General features: G+C 35.1%; 2 protein-coding genes across 4 annotated transcripts in view; one reads left to right on the top strand and one right to left on the bottom strand.

Annotated features, from left to right (window-relative positions):
- Positions 1 to 12,992, bottom strand: part of LOC112050555 (sensory neuron membrane protein 2) — a 34,977-nt gene extending 21,985 nt beyond the window's left edge. Inside the window, exons 1-3 of the mRNA XM_024088846.2 lie at positions 12,395 to 12,992; positions 8,928 to 9,085; positions 8,287 to 8,431 (exon numbers count right to left, since the gene is read on the bottom strand). Of these exons, the coding sequence (XP_023944614.1) occupies positions 8,287 to 8,431; positions 8,928 to 9,085; positions 12,395 to 12,508 (417 nt within the window). The 5' untranslated portion in view covers positions 12,509 to 12,992. The remainder of the gene's footprint in view (positions 1 to 8,286; positions 8,432 to 8,927; positions 9,086 to 12,394) is intronic.
- Positions 12,993 to 13,223: 231 nt separating this feature from the next.
- On the top strand, positions 13,224 to 24,588 carry LOC112050567 (vitellin-degrading protease-like). Of its 3 annotated transcripts, none has more exons than XM_052881929.1 (5): positions 13,224 to 13,566; positions 21,212 to 21,398; positions 22,290 to 22,536; positions 23,023 to 23,172; positions 24,148 to 24,588. In XM_052881929.1, exons 2-5 carry the CDS (start codon positions 21,301 to 21,303, stop codon positions 24,331 to 24,333), a joined length of 681 nt encoding a protein of 226 aa, XP_052737889.1. In that variant the 5' UTR covers positions 13,224 to 13,566; positions 21,212 to 21,300; the 3' UTR covers positions 24,334 to 24,588. The 3 variants fall into 3 exon arrangements, with proteins under 3 accessions (XP_052737889.1, XP_052737888.1, XP_023944626.1); XM_052881928.1 differs by lacking the exon at positions 13,224 to 13,566 and adding an exon at positions 19,249 to 19,340; XM_024088858.2 differs by lacking the exon at positions 13,224 to 13,566 and adding an exon at positions 19,946 to 20,023.
- Positions 24,589 to 24,672: the final 84 nt, after the last annotated feature.

The following is a 24,672-nucleotide window of genomic DNA, read 5'->3' as shown; positions in this document are numbered from 1 at the left end:
ACTTAGATAAGCTACAAAATGTTTAATTTTTAAATAAAATCTCGTACCTATAAAGTTTCCAGCATTTGCTAGGTATCAATACATCAATTATAAAGAGTAAAAAATAACCTTCTAAAAACCACAAATTAAATCAAAAAATAAATGAACGTAAATTTTCATAAAATACAGATGTTTGTTTTTTGTTATTTCGAGTATGTTCGTAGTTAAATCGTTCGGGCTTAAAATAATAACGTATTTTTGGAAAGTTTTACTGAAAAGCTGTAAAATTCTTTATGACAAGGTTTTTAAAATGTTAATCGAGTTAGATTTAGGATATTTGTATAACATAGTTTATGACTATTACACATATGTTGAAGAATGATTTTTATTAATAGTATTTTTAAGTAACAGTATTTATTAATGAAGATAATACTTAAATTAGCTAAACTTATTATAAAAATAAAATATAAGGAAATATAACTACAACTACAAAATTAAAATAAATTAAAATTAAAACTAATACCTAGAAATAATTATCGAAATTTGCCGCCCTTGGTAGGGTGCCCATTTTTAAGTGTAAGCTTTAATTAAAAGCTTTAGAGAGATCATGAGTTCGATTTTCGCTCTTTGGACTAAAAAATTTAAATTGATACGATGTTATTTGGTTTGATGTAAATAAGTTTTTACTTCCTTTGAATTCAAGCTTTTCTTTGTTGTTGGGGAGGAAAAATCCCCCCCCTCCCTCCGGACTTCTGCCGGCCTCGGCAGAGCATGTCCGACTTTCACAGACAAATCATAACATCCCCTTTACATCTTGGTCAGTACGAAATCGCTTAGCATTTCTTCAAGGCTCAGAAAGAGCCCCTCTCTTTCTGAGAGGACATTCGTGCTCAATAGTGAGCCGAATATGGATTGTTAATGATAGCTTGACCAATACCTATCAACTCTGAAACAGGATCCCAATTATGTTTGCAAATCAATCATTTAAGTGTTAATTACAATTAAATTACCTCAATTAATCATCTATTTTTATTTATTAAGATGTCCAATATTCGAACTCATACGACCTTTAAGGTCGAAACGAGCCAAAGTTATTATAAATTGACAAGACAGATGGAAGAAGGATGTGGTTAAGAAAAAATCCATTGTACCTAAACTTCATTAGATTTATTTTAAGCAAAAGCAATTTGACGAGCGACGGGTTAACGCACCATTGAAAAGTATTAAATATTTTTCGTGATATTTACAAATAGTTGATGTGTCTGCTTTGTTTGCGTTAAATTAAGTTTTAAAAGTATCTAGATTTCCATTTATTATTTATTTATTTCCTTTCTATTATAGGAAAAATAAAATAAAAGTATCTATGTTTAGACAAAATAAGCATTCAATCATAGTTTTGCGTGTATAATGTTTCTAAAACTAACCGAATAAAAATATAAAGAAAGAGAGTCGAAATTCTTTTATGGTTTCAGCTGAAAAACTGACCAAAACTATATTAAAGCCATACTCGAAGTACTTACACTGTTCATCATTAAACAATGCCATTTCATTACTTATTTATTTTTATGTATTTATTTATGTTTTTCTATAAAATGTTATTTTCAATAATTTAAAGACAAGTTAATTATACCTAGTCGTCGTCATCAACCCATATTCGGCTCACTGCTGAGCTCGAGCCTCCTCTCAGAATGAGAGGGGTTAGGCCAATAGTCCACCACGCTGGCCCAATGCGGATTGGCAGACTTGACAGACGCAGAGAATTAAGATAATTCTCTGGTATGCAGGTTTCCTCACGATGTTTTACTTCACCGATTGAGACACGTGATATTTAATTTGTTAAAATGCACACAACTGTAAAATTGGAGGTGCATGCCCCGGACCGGATTCGAACCCACACCCTCCGGAATCGGAGGTAGAGGTCATATCCACTGGGCTATCACGGCTCTACCTAGTATTAGGTGTGAAATGACTATCGATTTATAGCTACCTTCATTTTTAAATTGTTTTTTTTCAAACATTGCATATCTTGTCTGGCTTTAGTATATAGACAGACAAGGAGCCAATAAAGAACATTTCACATAGTACCTACGGTTAGATTTGCAGGCTAAAGAAAGATACGCAAAAGAAATTCGGCTACACATAAATACTTTAAATACACAAATACGTAAAGAAGTTCCAGAAAAAAAAAATTTTTTAGTTATAATTTTCTTGTTTTTACTTGATATAATTATTTTATTAAAATATAAATGTTTTTATACTTCATTCTATTAATAATTATCGTTCGTTTATTATGGTTTATTATAGCACTTTGCATATGCTTTTGATTTTAATAAGAAACCTAATTACGAGTATATTTTGAGTGGGTACAAAAAAGATACTTTATTTTTATTACCTTATTCGTCGTCACAGCTTTGGCAGGTAAATAATCGTCTATTTTTCCATACCCTCGGGCGGTTTCTCGTTACAATTTACGACGCTACATGGAAAACCATTAAAAGGCATATGTTATAGCAATTATGTATTTGATATACGACGAATTCCAAGCTAAAAGCTGCTCCTTATATAACAAAATTTTTAACTAAGCCAATTTTAGAAAATTGACACCAATGAAAAGCTATATTATATAGTGAGTAACATAGACTATACTTAATATTCTATCGAAGATATAATATCCCAGGGGAACGGGTACTACACGGGGTAAGTAGAGTTTGGTTAACGTCTGTTTTATACTTCTTTTCCACGATATATAGAGATAGTGCTCTAGTGCATCAAAACTGAGGTGGACAAATGTGCATAATTGTCTTAATTTCATTATCGCTTATTAAACAATGAAAAATTATTTAAACATAAATTATACCTAATTATTGTATACAATGTTGAGTTGTATGCTTAGGAAGCTTAAAAACTATATATCTATACATAAATATATAATGTAAACTTAGTGGAGTTGCTAAAATTCGGATCACTTTTTTGTACTTGTTATTCGTAGGCTATAATGGTTGCTTATTATAAAATGTGTGTGGCTTGTCAACCTGCAACGGACAAGTGTGGTGGATCTAAATTCTATATATCCCTACTCCTTTATGGAGGATTCCGCTACTTCATACTCATAGATTAACGACTATAACGTTTTATTAGAATTTGAACCTTATTTCTATGGAATGTCAAACATAAAATTCCACTAACAACGATATTGCCATGGAAATGAGCGATGTCACTTCGCTGTAACATTACAGAATAAGGGTGTACAATGGTCATACATTGGGTTATTAAAAAGGCTGCTTATTGACGATGAATATATGTGAAAGGTAAATCAAACAATACCTTACATAATAATCTACTTTTTCAAGTGATTTTCGATATAGAATTATTATAGATTTACACTTTTTTTACATTGACGTGGAAGGGGGTTTATTAGCCACAAATAGGCACAAGTTATTTCCATTGAATATTGTAGTATCACGTGTAACCTATTGTATTCTTTTTTACCTTCAGATTAAATGTGTGGTAGACACATAGTTTAAGAGTCTGTGGTAAATTTTATGATCTCAAGCTGTCTAGTTTAAATAGTCTTGTCTGTCTGTATATCGTGAGTTAAAAAAAAGTTAAAACAAATAGTTTCATTTTTTACTAAAGTTTAAAGAAATTAATCGTCAATAATAACTAATCGTTTATTTGGCTACGAATCCATGAGCCATTGATTTTCTGGATGCGGGACATTTTGAATAAACATTATTGGAGTTTCCCATCAATCAAATCTTTGGAGTATTTTATGTCATTGTACAAACATATCATAAAGTTACAGTATCAAATGTTATCTCCATAAGCCCACCAAGTCGCTTAAAAGTGTATTGGCGAACGAAATTGTATATCCCAGATGCAGGCATCTTTGTCTGCCCTTAGAAATTTATAATGATGAATTATTTGTTGCAGGTACAATTGTGGCAAACTGGTATGCCAATATACGTTGGAAATAATTAATTATATAAGGAAATACGTTAACTGTTATATTGTTTTAAACTCTGTGTTGATGAGAAATAACGTTAACGCTTAATCATTTTTTTATTAAGTTTAAATTGGCACTTAATCTTTTTGCAATAAAATTAATTGTTTATACACTGTAATTATTTTAAAGTCTGTGAAAAAGTAGCTGAAAATCGCGACCAAAGATGCTGTTAAAGTTTACAAATATAAATAGACAAACAGGCAGACAAACATACAGAAAGACAGATACATAGATAAACTAATGGATGGATGTATAGAGAAATACAAGTAAAGTGCTGTTTTGATACTGTGTTAGTTCTAGCCTTTTTATGATTACCGAATCAGGCTTCGAATCGTTTGTAGAACGAAACTTAGTACTTTTATTAACTAAGTAGTAGTTAATATATATTCAATGAAGATTATCTGAAAGTTTAAAAATATATACTTTGTACAATATCGTCCTAACGTAAATTAATTCAACTAGCTCTTATACTATATACAGGTATCAGCGATGGTTTTTACTGTGTATTGTGTAGCTCGGCGTAATCAATTGTGCGTCATCAATAGATTCTGTAACGACTCGCCGACCTCGACGGAACACGGTGACCTAGGCTTCTATTGCATATTTACTTTCCTTTAGTATCTGGATTTATATCATAGATATTACTCGGAACTATATTAGTGGAGGAAAATATAAACTGAGGGTCTGAGCCCCTGAAATCTGCTTTGCGACGTCCGGTATCAACCCATATTCTGCTCTGCAGAGCTCGAGTCTCCTCTCAGAGTGAGTGGGTTAGGCCAATAGTCCACCACGCTGGCCCAATGCGGATTGGGAGATTTCACACACGCAGAGAATTAAGAAAATTCTCTGGTATGCAGGTTTCCTCACGATGTTTTTCCTTCACCGTTTGAGACACGTGATATTTGATTTTTTTGGTAGTTAGCAGATTGTAAACAACTGTTTACACTGATGTGTTTATGTTGTCGACTGCAACCGTTTTATCGCAGTGGGCCAGCGTGGTGGGCTAAGACCTAACCCTTCTTATTCTGAGTGGAGACTCGTGCTCAACGGTGCGCTGAATATGGGTTGTTAATGATGAAGATAATGATGTTTATGTTGTAGAACATGAGTTCACAAGTTTTTAGTTTTTATAAAATGAGGAAGGTCTAGGTCTGATATGCTCTTTTTCTATTCGCACTTGACACACAAGCTAAGTGTAAAGCCTTGTGAATCACACTAATATTTTAAAGGCGAAAGTTTGTGTGTAAGTCAGTGTGTAAGTGTGTGTGTAAGTGTATATGTTTGTTCCTCCTTTGCGCTGCGACTACTGAAGCGATTTGGCTGAAGTTTGGAATGGAAATAGATTTTACTCTGGATTAACACATAGGCTTTTCATCCCGGAAAAATCCATGGTTCCCGCGGGATTTGTGAAAAACTGAATTCCACGCGGACGAAGTCGCGGGCGTCCACTAGTATGATATAAAAGCACCCAGTATCTATACTAATATTATAAAGCTAAAGAGTTTGTTTGTTTGCTTGAACGCGCTAATCTGAGGAACTACTGATTGGATTTGAAAAATTCTTTCAGTGTAAGATAGCCCATTTATCGAGGAAGGCTATAGGCTATATTTCATCCCCGTATTACTACGGAAACGGGAACCACGCAGGTGAAACCGCGCGGCGTCAGCTAGTTTTATATATTTTTTCGTTACATTTATGACCGGTAATTACCGACTCTAAAAATTGTTTAATTTCCTAGCTAATCTTACATTCAAGCATACTAGATACTAATCTACATTTAACCTACATATATTACCTACCTGGATGCACGAACAAAAAATATGACACATTTTTAACTCTATTATTAGATGATACACTAATGTGGTGACTACACGATTCGAGTTGCAAACGGAAGTTTTTAACTTGCATACCAGTAGCTTGACTTGCTTCAACTTGATTTACGCACTACATTCTAATTGGCATGAAATAAGTCATGAGTTACTCAGTATGTTCACATTAAAGTAAGTCTTGACTAAATGTTATATACGTATTTTTTTTTTGCGGAGTTGAAGCAGCTCGGTAGAGTCGAATACGATGTTTGAAGAACACAGGAGAAGATTGAACTATTTTGTAAAATCGTCTCCGGTGAGATTCGGTCCTCAGCTCAAAGGGATGTTTGAGCTGAGATGATCAGTTCTGATACCATTATTATTATCACATATTTGGCTCATTGCTGAGCTCCAGTCTCCTCTCAGAATGAGAGGGGTTATGTGAATAATCCACCACGCTGGCCCAATGCGGATTGGCAGATTTCATATACGCAGAGAATTCAGAAAATTCTCTGGTATTGGTATGCAGGTTTCCTCACGATGTTTTTCCTTCACCGTTTGAGACACGTGATATTTAATTTCAAATGCACACAACTGTGTGGAAGTGCACGCTCCGGACCCACACCCTCCGGAATTGGAGGCAGAGGACATGCCCACTGGGCTATCAAGTTTCTGACACCTCGTGACCGTAAAACCAGATGGCCAATTTAGCCACACAAGATTGTAATACAATTAGCTTTACTACTTGCAAAGGACTTATTTTTTAAAAATTCTAAGTTAACGACTCTACAAACGTCAACTTGCACCGTCTAATCAAATCATTAGTAAAATAATAGCAGTGTCGTGTGTCTGGTGGTTTTTATGTCGAAGCATCGTCACGCCATTTGTTAGTTTTATTAGCTATTTATTGCCGACATCAATTCCCACGGCTATTGCAAATTCTATGCTCCCTAACAGCGTCTAAGTAATTGCTGTGACCACACTTTCTTTGTTATGCCATGATCAGAGCTCCATGATATTCTAAAATCTGAAAGTTAGCCAACCTACTCTGCTACAATGGCTATCTAAGGTATAGAGCAATTATAGACTTTGAATCATGGTGGCTGGAGATAACAGTATTCAAAAGTCCGGACAATTATTTTGCTACGAGTACCTCCCAAAACTGCCATGGTGCAAACACCAAAGTTGCCTGCTGCATCGATCTAGTTATGACAAGTTCTATTAAATATCTGTAAAAACTAGCAGAACTTAGAGGTTTCACCCGTGTAGTTTCCGTTCCCGTAGGAATAAGGGGATATAGAATATTATGTATTCTCCTATAGGACTCAAGGATAATGGTAGCTTTATAACAGATAGAGAGAATTTTACAAAGTTGTTCCAGAGCCTATTATTTACAAACAAACAAACAATCAAGTTATGCTCTTTATAATATTAGTATAGATATCAAGCTTTCAATTTGAAATTTAGTCAGTAGCTTTCCGTTTTGTCATACAGGCAGGTGTTACTGAAAATGTTATTTTCTTTTAAGATAAATGGGAAAGGTAATTTCGTATGATACCACTAATGTCATATTTCTTTTGTGTTTTTTACCGGATATAATTTAGCGAATGTTCTGGAACTTTACAATTTAGTTCATCCATCTACCACAGAACAACGAGACGCCGTGAACATGGGCATTCATAATTATGTTGTTAGCATTCAGTTGATATATTTTAAAATTGATTCCCGGCACGTACTATGAATAACGTACGTAAACACTATTATTGGTTTTGATTAAAGCCAAAAATATCTAATCCACAATAGTTGACGCATTTTTAAAACAACATATCTTTTAGCAAGTAGAATTTTATAAACTGGACAGTTTACAATTATACTGCAGTGTGGATTTCGTACCAAACAAATTAAGTGAACAAACACACAATACCAATGATAATTATAAATATGTAAAGTTGTCCAATTGTTAATAATATTTCTTTTAAAATTTAATTTAAATACCACGTATTTTTTCAAATTTTTTAAACGTCAAAAACGCTGTCGTCCATTTTGTGACGTCATTAACACCCTTGATGTACTAAACGTCGAACTAATTGTAACTAATATTTTGTCAAACGCTCCATATGTATAGGATTTATTATAGTGACGTCATGAAACAGTTGAATTATAGACTGCCATGGCCGACAGGCGTTTTGTCTCGTATTGTCAAAAACATATTTAAAAACTAAAGTTTTCATGTAATCACGTCTCAAAAAAGTATGAAAACATTTTTTCAGTCTAGTTGCAAAAAAGTGTCAACTAGCCTAATATCAGTATGATGTCATTTGTCTCTTTAATAGGGAGTCAACTAACATTGCGTTATTCAGTACGGGGTCGGGCTCGCGACCCCAAAGTCCATGGGTTATTCGAACTGTGTGCCCTGTTTAGTTACTAGCTGAGTGATCTATGTCGGTGACTTTGGTACAATCTCTAAAATTTTTACAAAGTGTAAAGACTCACCATGTAGGAGTAGTTAATAACAGTAACTTCGTCATCTTGCGTGAGCGGTGCCGATGCTTCCTCGTCGAAGTAGAACGTCTTCTTCAGCATGTATCTGATGGTGTCGTTCTCTCCGTAGCCCAAGATCCTTTTCTCTCTGTATTCTCTATAAAAAAGAAAAACAGCTAAGCCTATGTCGAGTATACCGAATAGATTTGAAAACATACGGGGCTCTTAGCCATCAGCTTATTAAGCAAGCTGGAATGTGAAACTCAGTTCATTTACATCTGAGAGTTAGTATAGTCTCTAAATCTTAAGCCCAATCCGTAATGAAGCAGTGTGGTGAGTCTAAAGCCCTAAACCCTTTCTAAAGAGGGCAGAGGCCTTGGGTCAAACAAAATAGACTAACACTACTCATAATTAAAAGTTGTAATGTAAAAGTCTTTTTCTCTTTCTTTTTTTAATTTTTTTTGGCTTTTTGTTTTCAATATGACTAATATTCCGTATTGAGAGCCATGATAACCCACTTTATATGACCCTTGCCTCCGATTCCGGAGGGTGTGGGTTCGAATCCGGTCCGGGGCATGCACCTCCAACATCACTCCTCACAAAGAACACTGTTTTGAGCCGCCTTCATCCGAGCTGAACTATTGAATTCTTACTTATAAACAAAAGGTCCTATTTCGTCCAGGGCGGGTTTAGCCCCCTCGTTGACCTCGTCTGTGTTGGTGACATTGAAGACATATATTTTGAACGTGAGTGGGACTGGTACCACACGCCATTTTTCAAACATGGTTGACGAATTCTCCAGTTGTAAATTCTGTTGACAAAAGAATAGTTATATTTAATTTTGTTATTTAATTAAAATTTAACAATAGATGTCTATAAATCCTATTAATTTGTATGGATGTTTGTTTAGTCTTGTGTGGATTTACAAGACGGTGGTCCTGGGTTCGATCCCCGGCTGGGCCGATTGAGGTTTTCTTAATTGGTCCAGGTCTGGCTGGTGGGAGGCTTCGGCCGTGGCTAGTTACCACCCTACCGACAAGTTAGCCCGCTTCCATCTTAGACTGCATTATCACTTACCATCAGGTGAGATTGTAGTCAAGGGCTAACTTGTAGAGAATAAAAAAAAAAGATTTTTGCCGGCAGATACAGCCCTCCGAACAGGTAGTAGAATCTCTACAAACAGACGAACCTGGTTTAGTTTGAAAACTAAGCCTACTTGAAATAGAATTCCCCTTCTCTTGAAAAGAGGCCCTGGCCCTGTAGTGAGCTGTTAAAATAGGCTGAAAATGATGATGGTGAAATAGTTTGTATTACTTATTTGGCAGTGGCGAAGGATGACATTTTGACGAAGGTAAGCCCAAAGAAAAGGAAATTCATACTGTATAATACAAACTCCGGTTTCGCATACATCCACACATATTAATTATAATAATTAATATATAAAATGTATGGATTCTTAACCCGGCTGAAATCGGCCTGAATGGGCTCTTCGCCGCTGCTACGTGGTAAGTTTTATGTATTGATAAATGAAGTTACGTATTAAATGAAGTTAGGTAATTAGTATTCATGCCTAAGCTGACAATTTTTGTTCAGAGGAAGCACCTTATAGATGGAAAAACTGTACTTACAATGTTAACTCGTAGTAATGGAAATAGCCTTTGGTTTCTAGTTGAATAATATGGAAATTTTCTATAATCACTGTGGAAAAGTATATACTTTGAGCGCATCATATGAGCTATTTATATGCCCAGTTTGAAATACATGGTATATGTTTAGATTATTATACCGTATACGTAAAACCATAATGTATCTTTAAATGGTAAAACAATTGTTGAATCGATGCAATTGTTCAGGTTTTTCCTTTTTATTTAATTTTATATGTTGCCAATCTAATCTGATACACTAGTTCTCTCTAGGCTCAGTGTTGAGCACGAATCTCCTCTCAGAATCAGATGGGAGTAAGGCTGGTTAGGCTAAAAGTCCACCACGCTGGACCAATGTGGATTGGCAGACCTCACACATGTAGAGAATTAGGGAAATTTTCAGGTAGTAGGTTTTTTCACGATGTTTTTCCTTCACCGTTTGAAGCATCTTAAAATGCACATAGCTGAAAAGTTTGAGGCACATACCCCTGAGCGCATTCAAAACTACATCTTCCGAATGTGTAGTAGGTAGTAGTTAAAGGAGGCTGATCATGATGTTTTTTTTATTCTTTACAAGTTAGCCCTTGACTACAATCTTACCTGATGGTAAGTGATGATGCAATCTAAGATAAAAAGCGGGCTAACTTGTTAGGAGGATGAAAATCCAGATCCCTTTCAATACCTACACGAACCGTAACGGGACGCTAAATCGCTTGGCGGTACGTCTTTGCCGGTAGAAGGTATGCGGTATGGTAACTAAGAATATCACAATTGGCCCAGCCGGGGATCGAACCCAGGACCTCCACCGCGCATATCACTGCACCATCAATGATGATGATGGTGAAGATCATAGAAAACAATGGATAGCTAGATGTAGGCGTAACATGATACAATAACTCTCTTTTATGATCGCTATGTAAACACGATAAGCTGAAACACTTGTGTTGACATGGCACGATTACTGTATGTAACAATTAATGTGTGTCAGAATATTTTGCTCAAAATATAACAATGGAAAATGATGAGTGTATTAAACAGTCGGCGTAGTTCGCGCCATTGCCTGTTGAGTGACACTGATCCTTCTTATGGCTGCCACTGACGATCAAATAATCTCACATGCCTGTAGCGCTAACGGCTTGATTACCGATAAAACTGATCGTGTGTTGGTCACGATCGGCATGATGTCACATCAAGACCGTTAGCACTGCAAGCATGTGAGATTACTTGATCGTCAGTGGCTGACATTATGAGGACCATAGCTACATAGCCCAATGCCACCAAGTCTCAGCAGGCCTATTCACTATCTTTTACATAGTTTTTAGTTTTTAGTTGACATATACAAAATTGAGCTTATATGTGTAAATATATCATCTGGTGCTTACTGGTGGATATTACACAGTAGGTAAATGACATTTTGTTTATTAATTTGATGTTTATTTTAATTGGTTGATAAAGAAAACCAAAATAGTGACTAGCTCGTAGTAATACAACGACATCTTGTGAAACAAGATATTAAGGCACTTTTTGCACAAAATATCTAATATCCCGGTTGTTGAACCGATATTTTGGCCTCATTCCATATTGGCACGATTTTATAATTATAATATCTTGATTGTGCGTGATTGTGATGTAGTAAATAGTATAGGTTTTTATCATCTATACTACGAGTAATATTTTAACGGTAGAGAGTTTAGTTTGTTTGGTTGAACGCGATAATTTCAGGAATTATTGGTTCGAACTGAATAATTCTTCAGTTGGATAGTCCATTAATTGTGAAAAAATAGGATGCGAATTTGAACTTGTATTTACTAATTGACATCTTAGCATTTTAAATTTTTTTCGTTCACTATTGTTTTTTAAATGTAAAATTGCAATTATCTCATATCGTCTTATCTCATGTGAAATTACACATGAGAATATTTTCCTGTAAAAAATTCACATGTTGTTTGAAATAGTGAACCGTTTTCTCAACATTATATACCTACTCGTGTAACTAACTATTAACGTGTACTGCGGTAAAGTATATACACGAGTTATTACTGTAAAGACAGTCTGCGAACGAACAAATTTCATTTTATGGATAATTAAAAGAGATTCTGAAAATTTTGATAATTTGTCTATTTATTTTTATCAAAATTTTAATTGATAAAAATATTCTCGTCTTGGTTTTTTAGTTATTCTTCGCGAAAAAATTAAAAAACATCTTTGATCATCATCTTTTGATCTTTGATCACCTGTCATTCCCAGCCAAATCGCTTCAGTAGCCGCAGCGCAAAGGAGGAACAAATATACACACACACTTACACACAAACTTGGGCCTTTGTATTAGTGTGATGATCTGTTTTCTTCAAATGTATCAATAAAAATTGGTTCAACGTTTGATGCAAATGCAACAAACAAACAAACAAATTGTTATTACAATAATAATGAAAATAAAAATAAATATAAATTATAATTAACTTAAAAAAAAATATTACCTTGTTAATTTGACTCTGGACAATTTTCGGAAATCCCCATGCCGCCATCGCTATAGCCGCAACCAGCACACCCATGGACCCACAGAAAAATAGTTTCGCGTTTTTCCCCAGCATGTTTTCAATTCACTTTATACACCACAAAACCAAAATCTACCAAATAACCAATGTTCTATAGATATTTACGACTCAATCAACACTTTTATTAAACAATATAAAAATGTGAGAATAATCACGAATATAAATAATGTCCAAATAATACTGAGTGAAAAAATTAAGAAATAATATTCGCGGTTACTGTATTCTTTATTTGAAAAAGGTTAAACTGCGTCTGGCTTGGCCTGTGTCGTATCGTAAATGTAATCTGCAGAGATTCTTTGCGAGCGTTTGATCCTTCGTTCCTTTTTTAAATATTTAAATCAAATTAAAATGGCCGACTTAACTCGACTCGGCTCAGTCTTGTTGTAAATAATAATTGCAACATATAATATTGTAATATAACATATCGGTTACATTTGTAAAAAATGTATGTTATCACGAAGTATCCCAATGAATGACAACTATTTAAATATTCACAGAACGAATAACGGTCTTGTAAACCTGTTACATGCTTGATAGATGTATCAAGACTGGCACTTCGCTATGTGACTTACTCATCAAGTAAATAAATAAGTTGAATTTTTAATTTGTTAACAACGGTTTGCATTGTTAAGTAAGTTTTTAAATATAAAATTAAATATTCATCAAACTGTTATAAGTTGGCCATTTTCGTATATATAAATTCTTGTGTTAATGTGTTTTTTCTCATTTAATTAGTATTTAAAGAGTTTACTGTGCCGTGGGAAGGAAAATACACAAATTAAAAGTGAATAAACATTACGACCTAAGAATTAACTGACTAAAATGGCTATGTAGTTATTATTTAAACTTTATTTGTACACCACAACATATGAAAAAACAAATAATAACATGGAAAAGTATAGTACAGTTATGTAGTTAGTCTATATGCAGTATGGATGAGAGAGGCAAACCAGCAAAATCTCTTTAACCTGCTTTAAGATTAGAACTGCAGTTCTAGTTATAGAACTCAAGTTCTTTATTAGAACAGGTATCCAAATTTGCTCTAGTAGAATCCTACTAAAGGCTGGGTTGGGAGAACTATACCAGCGGCGAAGGTGAGTGTTGACACGTGTTTTCATTATGGCCCCTTTAACTCTACCTTTGACATACCACAGACCAAGTACGGTGAACCTATGGAATTATAAAAAAAATATCTAATTTTATTATTGTTAAAATTCAAAGACCATCACACAGATTCCTTAGGTACCTACATATAATTTATTATCCCTTAGCTTATATTGCATAAAAAATATGTTTGAAAATACTTAAAATCCTACTAATATTATAAACGCAAAAGCTTGTATGGATGTTTTTTTGAATGTTTGTTACTCTTTAACGCCAAAGCGATTTGGATGAAATTTGGAATGGAAATAGATTTTTATCTGGATTAACACAAAGGCTACTTTTCATCCCGAGTCCATGGTTCCCGAGTTTCACGCGAGAGAGAGTTAAATTTCACGCGGCCGAAGTCGCGAGCGTAGTATATTTATAAATACATCCAGATACTAGAAAAAGGCAACGCTCATCACACAAATACTTTCCAGTTGTGGGAATCGGCCCTGGATGCAGAAAACAGGGTCACTGCGCCACGCATATAAATACTGATAATATTACGAAGGCCTTTTCAACTAATCGAGGCCGTTATTTGTCATTTCTGTCGATACTTAACACAATATTTTCCTTCCCAAAATAATGAACAAACCATAAAACAGAAAAAGTAAAACTACTTTTGACGTTTTTTGGAAATGGAACAATAGAATTGTGAAAAAAATATATAACGTTATCAAAACGAACTTAAATTAAACAGCGATAGTATTTAAACAACTTTTTATATAAAACTACCCGTCCGACCGCAGGCTATTCGTGGCAGAAAATCAAGAGAACGAAATTGTCAGATTATTTTTTTAATAGCGAACCTATTTTATTTCATTTGAAATCACTAGAAAATATAAGCAATGAACAAAATAAACAGCGCTTATTTTAAATCAGTTAATTATTATTTAAAAATACTCTTACAAAATAATGAAACAAAGCCGATAACTTTGGTATTTGTGTAGGATATGAAATATAAAAACTCACTAAACATGGAAATGGTTTTGATACTAACCGCCCTGTAATGAACATCAAGGACTTCAATACGGTAATAGTATTAGAGCATACTGACGACTTTTTGTTTCATATCGTGTCGCATTTATTGCTTTTACGTCATGTAGACAAGAGAAGAAATAGAAGTGAAAGGAGATGGTCCACTCTTGTACCCCATATCATTAAAATTTAAAAAATCCAAGGATTTTATTAAAATCTAAATAAGTGAATAAATCTAACTAAATAAAAAGAAATAAATAAAATTAAATCCAAGTTTTTGAGTTATATCTAGATGGCGCTCATATAGCAACTATGACATGACAATTGACAGCAAACGTCAAAACGACTACTGCGTGGAAAACGCCATCAATCCGCCATTATTACCCATATTAGTGTTGCATTTCTTGGGAGAGAATTAATATTATTTCGAAAGAATTAAAGTAAATTTGTAAATTTATGAACTGAGAATCGTCAATTCTGACCGACAATCTGGAGAGATAAATGTTGCAGATTATCGAGAAGCAGCATTTGCTACGGTTTTAAATTTTGTACTTACAAACTGTAAATTACAAAAAAACATTAGTTATTTAATAAAATATGATCATTAAAATTTATTTTTATCTTGTATCTATCCAAATATTCAAGAAAAATATATTTAAATAAATTACGAAAAACGGCAAGGAAAACTAAATTAAAGCTGAAGTTTTTATTAGTTTTTTTCATGTCGAATTTAATTTGATGTCGAGATAGCCCACTGGATACAACTTCTGCCTTCAATTAGGAGGGCGTCGGTTCGAATCCGGTCCGGAACATGCAAATTAAAAATCACGTATCTCAAACGGTGAAGGTAAGATATCGTGAGGAAACTTGCATACTTGAGAATTTTCTTATTTCTCTACGTGTGTAAAGTCTGCTAAGCTGTATTGGGCCAGCCTGCTGGACTATTAGCCTAACCCCTCTTCAATTCAAAAATATAGAAAAATAAATTAAAAAATAAAGTATCAGGGGCCAAAACTTTTCGAGCGACATGACGCTAGTGTAAGCTCCGCTGTGCTTAATTTAGATAGTCACGCTCGTATTAAACGCCACATATTTAATGACATATAATGACAGCACGCAAAATTAACCGCTTCGATGCCCAATGCCCCCCCCCCCATACATGGTTTAATAATTTTAAAACCGACATCACAACAGAGGCATACGACATTGCCTGTCCTCCATAAATTCTCAAATATTGCCTCCGTAGGTCAACGAGTCGTAATGTATTATGTAGATCATTAACCTCCGAGGTAAAAAGGAGAGGTTATAAGTTTGACGTAGGTATTTGTCTCTTTATTTACTTACATCTAAAAATAATATTATGAGTATGTCTGTGTAGTAATTTTTACATCAGTATCTCCTAACTTTTAAAACAAATTAATAATAAATACACAATAATCTCTACTTAGCCCCAAGGGTACTAAGATAGCGGATTTTATCAAATGTATATTTATAAAGTAAATACCTATACATACGTATATAATGTATAAATTCACCCAGACACAGGCAACACTCATGATTATCACACAAATATTTTGCAGTTATGGGAATCGAGCCCAAGATAGTGGAAGAAGAAAGCAAGGTCACTATCCACTGCGCCACGAAGCTGCCAAGTGGACCGATTATGATGTGAATAGTTTGTTTTAAATCATTAGGTGATGAGAGCCGTGATAGCCCAGTGGATATGACCTCTGCTTCCAATTCCGGTGTGGGTTCGAATCCGGTCCGGGGCATGCACCTCCAACTTTTCAGTTGTGTGCATTTTAAGAAATTAAATATCACGTGTCTCAGGTGAAGGAAAACATCGTGAGGAAACCTGCATACCAGAGAATTTTCTTGATTCTCTGCGTGTGTGAAGTCTGCCAATCCGCATTGGGCCAGCGTGGTGGACTATTGGCCTAACCCCGCTCATTCTGAGAGGAGACTCGAGCTCAGCAGTGAGCCGTATAAATGGGTTGATGACGACGATTAGGTGATCGATTAGATATTTTTGGACCGCATTCTAACAGATCACATTCAAACCAGTTTACCAAAAACCGTTGTTTATCAAACACTCACTGATAGCATATGACAATTTATAAACTTGTTTCTGCTTTTCTGTCTGTCTACACGTCATGGTGGTGACGTCTTGAATATCTCTAACTTAACATACACAGTAAAAGAATAACTTATCGTTAAAAAAGTATATATAAACAAAACGACTAAACATTTCAGTAAGCAAAGCATTTGACGACCTCTCTGGCGCAGTTGCTAGTGCTGTGGTTCTCAAGAGAGAGACCCTAGGTTCTATTCCCAGCTGCGGTTAAATTGGCTCAGGTCTGCTCTGGTAGGCATCAGCCGTGGCTAGTTATCACCCGACCGGCAAAGACGTACCGCCAAGCGATTTAGCGTTCCAGTGCGATGATGGGTAGAATAAATATGTACCTACCATGTAAGTAATCTTCTATCTTAGATTGCAATTTAATATTAGATGAGATTGCAATCAAGGGCAAATATGTAATTACAATAAAAAAGCTAAAGATAAGTAGGTACATCTCATTTACGAGTAAATAAAAAGTACATAGCAATGCCATGGTAATTTTAAGGCTGGCTCGACCGTAAACTGTCAACCCTAATCAAGATAAATGGTTCATTGATTTGCTTCTCCCAACTTTTTGTTCATTCCAATAATCCCTTTAATTTCTTTCCTTTATAAATTCGAATTACAAAACCGAACGAAAACAAAATGACAAACGAAAGCCTCAATCATCATCATCATTAGATATCAGCCTATTCTAACGGTAACACCAGATCCAGAGCCAGATCTGTTGACCGCCTGGTGTATGTGCGGTTGATTTAAGAGGTCCTGGGTTCGATTCCCGGCTGGGCCGATTGAGATTTTTTTTAATTGGTCCAGGTCTGGCTGGTGGGGGGCTTCGGCCGTGGCCAGTTACATACAGGTAAAGACATACCGCCAAGCGATTTAGCGTTCCAGAACGATGTCGTGTAAAAACCGAAAGGAGTGTGGGTTATCATCCTCCTCCTAACAAGTTAGCCCGCTTCCATCTTAGACTGCATCATCACTTATCATCAGGTGGTAACTAAAAAAATCCTTTTTTTATTTTTAGGGTTCCGAACGTAAGTATAAAAACGGAACCCTTTTAAATCTCTCGAATGTCTTTCTGTCACGGTAAATTTTCTAGACCAATTAAATAAATTTTGCTCGGCAATTGCCCAGCAACCCCCAGGCCAGACCCACAGGCCTGCTGACAGACCAAATTCCCAAATGCGGGCTGAGAATTATTAGTGACGACCCAGGACTCGAATCCAGGACTTCGTGATCCAAAGCCATATACAGTAACCACTGAACCAAGGCAGACCACTTTGGAAAACATACAAGCATCTTTAATTATTCATACACATTGTAGATATGATTTACCATAATTGGTTATTAAATGTAATAGGTTCATAACAATAAATGAACGTAATTCTGGTCAATGGTATTATTCAGAAATTTGTTTTGTCATCAAAAATGATCAGATAACACCACGACCTTATCTGTAACAGTATAATGTTACCCAAGAGGACAATTAGAATAATGGAAAATTCTAAAAAGGAATTTTCGATCGGTAGATCACACTAATATTATAAAGGCGCAAGTTTGTGTGTGTGTGTGTTTGTGAGGTGTATGTTTGTTCCAATTCATTTTCATTTTCCTTTCACTCTGAATTAACACATATGCTACTTTTATCCCGGAAAAATCCATGGTTCCCGCGGGATTTTGTAAAAAACTGAATATCAGGCTAGTGATTTACAAAATTCATATATATTTTCTAAATTTATAATTTAACTAACGGACGACTGGGACTTCGTCCGCTCTTAGACCTCCTAGATCCAGCCCTGTAGCAGTCCCTTCTTAGCGGATGTCTACTAATTATCATAAACTACCTCTCTGCCTAATTTCGTTTTTCTACCTTAAGCGGTTTTCGAAATTTTGAAATGCCCTTTCGCTATTATTAAACGATTAATATTCTAATAAACTAATGTTCATCAGGGGTGTATTTTACATACTTCTCTGACGACCAATTACAAACATGTACTGGAGAATGAATTTTCCATTTTGTACCAGTTAATAAATTGTGTATGTTATTGCTAATAAATTTTCACAGCAATTAATAAAAAAATATAGGAGTCAATGGATCGAATCAATTATTTTTGTTTTATTTTTGGGTTTGCCGATGGTTTGCTTATAATCTGGGCACGTTTAGAAACCAGTTTTCCTTATTTACATACATACATACGTACCTACCTACATACATCCTTACTAATATTTTTAATGCCGAGCAATGTAATGTGTGGCTCAGAGGGTAGTGACCCTGCTTTTTGCATATACGACCGTGGGTTCGATTCCCACAACTGGAAAATATTCGTGTGATGAGCATGCACATTGTACAGTATAGAAGAAAAAAAAAGCTTAGCATTTCAAAGCTCAACTCAGGAGTCGAATCCAAGACCTCACGATCAAAAGCCACATTGGATAATCACTGGACTACCGAGTTATATATTTTTTTTTGTATCTCAATACATCTAACATCTTGAGTCTCCTTTCAGACTAAGGGGAGACTCGTGCTCAATAGGAGTTAGGCCTTAAGTCCACACCACCACCACACTGGCCCAATGCGAATTGGCAGACTTCACACACGTAGAGTATTAAGAAAATTTTCAAGTAGGTATGCAGGTTTCGATGTTATGTGCATTTTAAGAAATTGAATATCCAAGTGATATTAAGTCCCTTATTGTATTCTTTCTCAATAAAAAAAGAGCAATATAAAAAAAAAGAAAAATAAAAGTGATATTTAATTTCTTAAAATGCACATATACTCGTAACTGAAAAGTCGGAGGAGCATGCCCCGGACCATATTCGAACCTACGCCCTCCGAATCGAAGGCAGAGGTTATATCCACAAGGCTATCACGCTTCAGTCTAATTTTTTTGTATCATCATCATCATCATATCAGCCGATGGACGTCCACTGCCGGACATAAGCCTTTTGTAAGGACTTCCAAACATCACGATACTGAGTCACCTGCATCCAGCGAATCTCTGCGACTGGGGGGGTCGACCAACACTGCGCTTACTAGTACGGGGTCGCAATTCCATTACTGCACTTTTTTGTATATTGATTAATAATCTCAGGGCAAATCATCAATAATGGGTTGATAATTTAATTAGTGAAATAATTGTCTGATGTGGGTGATTCATTAACATAATGCAAATGAGACGTCCTATTGGAAGTATATAATTATGTTCTTGTGTTGAGGGGATGTCATTTGTTTGGGTTGGATACTTCTGAAGCAATGATTTTCTACCTTCTTTGCTTGGTGTGCGTGATAGTGGCGACATCTGTCGGTAAATATCTAAACGTATTTTATTTTATAACACAATTGCTCGTAAAGTGTATCTTATTTCACCAATTTCTATAATTATCGTAATGTATTTCTTCACGCACTTATGCCAAAGGCAGCGTAAAAAGGCTACTCTATAAGCGTCGTGCCCGAAAAATTTACCGATAGATACTTTACAAGCGTATCAAAATTTTATCATATGGAAAACAAACAAATATACAAATACATTTTCAAAAAGTGTGTTCAAAGTGTGTTTCCTCGCAAATATGTCATACAACGTCGTTTGACGTTGCGCTTTGATAATTACAGCCTTTGCTTACTTGTAACCCTCGTCTACGGTTCAGGCTATCAATATCGCCTCGGCTGTAATTTTCAAATAGTCCACCGACGTCAAACAGACGTTTAGTCCGGCCCCTTTTCTGTAAAACTGTTGACTGTTTGAGGCTTATGAAATTAATATTTGTAAAGATGTTACTACACTGTCGAGTTATGAAAATATGGTTACTAAATCGTAGTAGAGTATTTACCTGTATGTGGTTTTTCTTTGTTTCACGACAATTTATTAAATTATCTTGTTTGAAAAATTGCTTTTGTTATTTGTCGCAATTTTATTTGAAAGACAAAACATTTTTTAAATACAAAGTTTGATTCGAATCGTTAAATTAGTTTAAAGAAATATTCCCTTAAAAGATTTGGATAAAAGCCGACTTGGACGTAAAACGACAAAAGTTGGACTCAAAGTTCATTCTTTCATTCACACACTTCTTTTTTGAAAAGTGTTGTAATTTTGACGTGTGCGTGTGTATGTTTGTGTCTGTCTGTGGCATTTTAGCTTATAAAGAAATGTTATCTATACTATATATATTCTAAATGCGAAAGTAAGTCTATCTGCCTGTCTGTCTCTTACCTTTACATGGGTAAACCGCTGAACCGATTTGAACGAAATTTCAACGAAACTCATAGGCTACTTTTTCGCAGAATAATCCACAGACTAAAAAAACATATTTTACGTGAAAGAAGTTACGGGCATCCGCTAGTTTCTTCATAATATAAAGAAACATTTAACAAGTTGCATCCATTTTGACGCCGTATTATAATCTCTTACATTGTTATTGAGGTACTATCTCGTAAATTAATTGTCTGCCATACACTCTTGGTATCCATACACTAACCGTTTATATTTTTCTTTTAGAAAATTTACACAACGCCGATAATTATGTTGCAAATGAAAAACAGGAGGAAAGAATTTCCGGAGGCAAGATAACTAATGATTTTTCCAATATGTTCCAAGTACAAATTGTATCGAACGGCGATCAATTCTGTTCTGGTGCCATTATAAGCCAAGACTACATACTGACGGCAGCGCATTGTGTCGAAAAGTAAGTTCCACGCAAGAGAGAAACTAGAATATTTTATTAGAATTAGGGAATTAGAACTCTTCTATCAGCGCCCAAGTATTAGACCTGATGGAATCTACTATAAGTAACTATACCTAAGAGCCGTCATACCTCAGTGGATATGACCTCTGCCTTCGATTCAGTGAGCGTAGGTTCGAATCCGGTCCGGGGTTTGCTCAACTTTTCAGTTGTGTGCATTTTCAGGAACTAAATATCACGTGTTTCAAACGGTGAAGGAAAAACATCGTGAGGAAACCTGCATACCTGAGAATTTTCTTTATTCTCTAGAAGAAGTGACTATTAGCCTTACCCCTCTCATTCTGAGAGGAGACTCGTGATCAACAGTGAGCCGAATATGGCTTTTTAAAAACGAACTACACCTATCTAGGTATATTTTAAAGGATAAGAATAATTATACTTATCAGTGAAACACAGGCGGCGCCTTCACCGCCTGTGTTTCACTGATAAGTATATAAATGTGTGAAAAAGAGACAAAAATGCTGATAGCTTTTAGTTCGGGCTCATTTATACATCATTACTTCTATACTAATATTATAGATGCAAAAGAAAGTATTTCTGTCCGTCTTACCTTTTCACGGCTAAACGGCTGTTTGGAGCAAAACATAGGGCCCTAAAATAAAAATAAAAGGGTAAGAAATAGGGGTTGAACGTTTGTATGGATAGTCCTTCTAGAGTAACAGTTTTAAAAATTTGTTTATAAATCATGAAAAAAATACGAAATATAATGTGATTCAAGAATATTTGAAAACCCACCCTTTAAAGTGGTGAAGTAGGGGTTGAAGGTTTATATTGATTTCCACGCGGACGAAGTCGCGAGCACCCGCTAGTTTTCAATAAATGTTTATATTCCAGCACTAAGCCAGATGACGTCTTCGTCAGAGCTAAAACTCGCAGACTCAACGAAGGAGGATTCATTATAGAAATTGATGAAATAGTGATTCATCCAGAATACGACTACCCTCAGAACAACAATGATATCGCGTACATGAAAACTGCTGAACCTATACGGTTTGATTTACTATTTGTTCCGGCTCGATTTGATACCCCTGACACTGAATTTCCGGATGTTATTACTGTATTTGGTTATGGAAGACAAGAGGTAATAAATAAAATTAAAAAATTTTCCAAATGCTTTCTTCCTATTTTTAGCCTAAGTTAATAGAAAAACCCAATTATATTTTATACAAAACATGGCGCTACAAAACTGAGTCTGACAAATGTGGAAAATTGACTTAATTTCATTTAGTCGCTTATTAAACAACGAACATTATTTAAAAAACAAATAATACCTAATAATCGTCTACAATGTCGAGTTGTGTGTTCAGAAACTGTAAAAACTATATATACTTACATAAATATATAATGGAATTAAAGACAAAATTGTGCAAGTGTGCGCTCAGTAGCGTCGCTAAATTCGGATCAATTTTGTAGGAATAACCTACCAATTCGCGTGAAGAGGGTTCCAAATGATATTAAATACCTAAAATTGTAATTATAAAATTTATGGGCTCTTAAACAATTCCTAAATAGCAATCAATACACAATACAGATACTTGTAAATTATATTTTTATACTATTATTTCAGAACGGCGAGGCCTTCAGTGAAGAACTAAGGTCGGTTAACTTGACAGTGATTCATAACATGCGGTGTCAAGTGATATACCCCGAGGTGGGCATCACCAAAAATATGTTTTGTGCAGAAAACACTCGGGACGGTGGGCAGGGGGCTTGCAAGGTATAGATATTTGAAACTATTACTTACTTGACTCGTATTAATAACTTTTATATTTTTAAACTCTTTTCCATCGTTCGTTACTAAATTTTGTCGTCTATTTATCGCATATCACATTAAATATTATCTTAGAAAAGAATGAATTTTATGTTATTAGGTTTGTATTCTCTGAAATCGGATTGTTTTTAGAAGATATTTCAATGGAAATCTCCATTCATAGCTAATAATAGATATATTACTGTATTCCCACGGGAACAGAGAACTATGCGGGTGAAATGTTAAACTAAACTTAGATTGAAAAGTCAAGTTTTTACTTTGTAGGGATTCTATTTTGGAAAACGTTTGAATTCATTTTTCGTTTATAACAGAGTCGCTGATAGTTTGCAAGCAACTTGTAGTATGTTTGCTGTTACACGTTTAAACTTATGGTATACACTAGCTGACGCCACGCGGTTTCACCCGCGTGGTTCCCGTTCCCGTAGGATACGGGGATAATATAGCCTATAGCCTTCCTTGATAAATGGGCTATCTAACACTGAAAGAATTTTTTAAATCGGACCAGTAGTTCCTGAGATTAGCGCGTTCAATCAAACAAACAAACTCTTCAGCTTTATAATATTAGTATAGATTACTTTCAAAATCTTGTTTATAAAGTGTATACCGTATACCTAACTTTGGATTTATTAGGATTTATTGTCTATCCGTGTATTTGTGTGGAACTGGATTATTATTATGTTTTTTTTAAACACGCGCAAAAAGATTGTTTTTACGAGGAGGGATGTTGAATATTTTTATTATATAAAGAAGCTTGTAAATTATACAAACGGAAACGGAAAGATCAACCCAGACAAACAGACAGAGAGACAAAACTCAAAAATAGTTTGATTGTGTTTTAGTGTCGTATTTTCACTTTTTTTCGGAGTCAGAGATAGTTCACCTCAATTGATAATTTTTATATCTAATGATAACACTTTTTAGGGTGATGGAGGTGGCCCGGCGACAAGGAAAAATCGACGTGGTTTGGACGTTCTTGTTGGAATCAGTTCCTTTACCCGCGGATGTGGGGCCAGCATGGGGCCCAGTGTCTTCACCAACCTGCGGGCGCGGGAGATACGCGAGTTCATCTCTAATGGGACTGGGGTCGATCCGAGAATCTACGCTTGAATGAAGAAGATGAAAATCATTTTACCATCATCAATTTAATTAATATAATCGTGACACCTAAATTACCTAACTTATTCATTAATACAACAGGAATTATAGGAATATTATTCTGCGCCTTCATTCGCCTGAAAATCTTTACCGGAATACAAGAGCAATTCTTATAGGCTTTTTGTATATGAAATAGCTATTCAAGCTACTTCATATACAAAAAGACTCAATAAATTGATAATAAACAAATAAATTAAGTTGGCATTGTACCAGTGTATTATTTAATAGAGTTCCTTTTTTGACAATCTGTAGTGTTAATATGCGACTACAATAAAGAGAAATAGACAAAAT

This window comes from Bicyclus anynana, chromosome 6 (assembly GCF_947172395.1).
Source record: "Bicyclus anynana chromosome 6, ilBicAnyn1.1, whole genome shotgun sequence".
Taxonomy (NCBI): Eukaryota; Metazoa; Arthropoda; class Insecta; order Lepidoptera; family Nymphalidae; genus Bicyclus; species Bicyclus anynana.
The sequence above is the reverse complement of the archived record's forward strand: the minus strand, read 5'-3'. Positions and strand labels throughout refer to the sequence as shown.

Coding starts and splice junctions, on each gene's coding strand:
- LOC112050567 (XM_024088858.2), top strand. CDS start 19,972: ATGATTTTCTACCTTCTTTGCTTGGTGTGCGTGATAGTGGCGACATCT. Junction 20,024..21,211: donor GATAGTGGCGACATCTGTCG/GTAAATATCTAA, acceptor TTTTTCTTTTAG/AAAATTTACACAACGCCGAT. Junction 21,399..22,289: donor GCAGCGCATTGTGTCGAAAA/GTAAGTTCCACG, acceptor TTTATATTCCAG/CACTAAGCCAGATGACGTCT.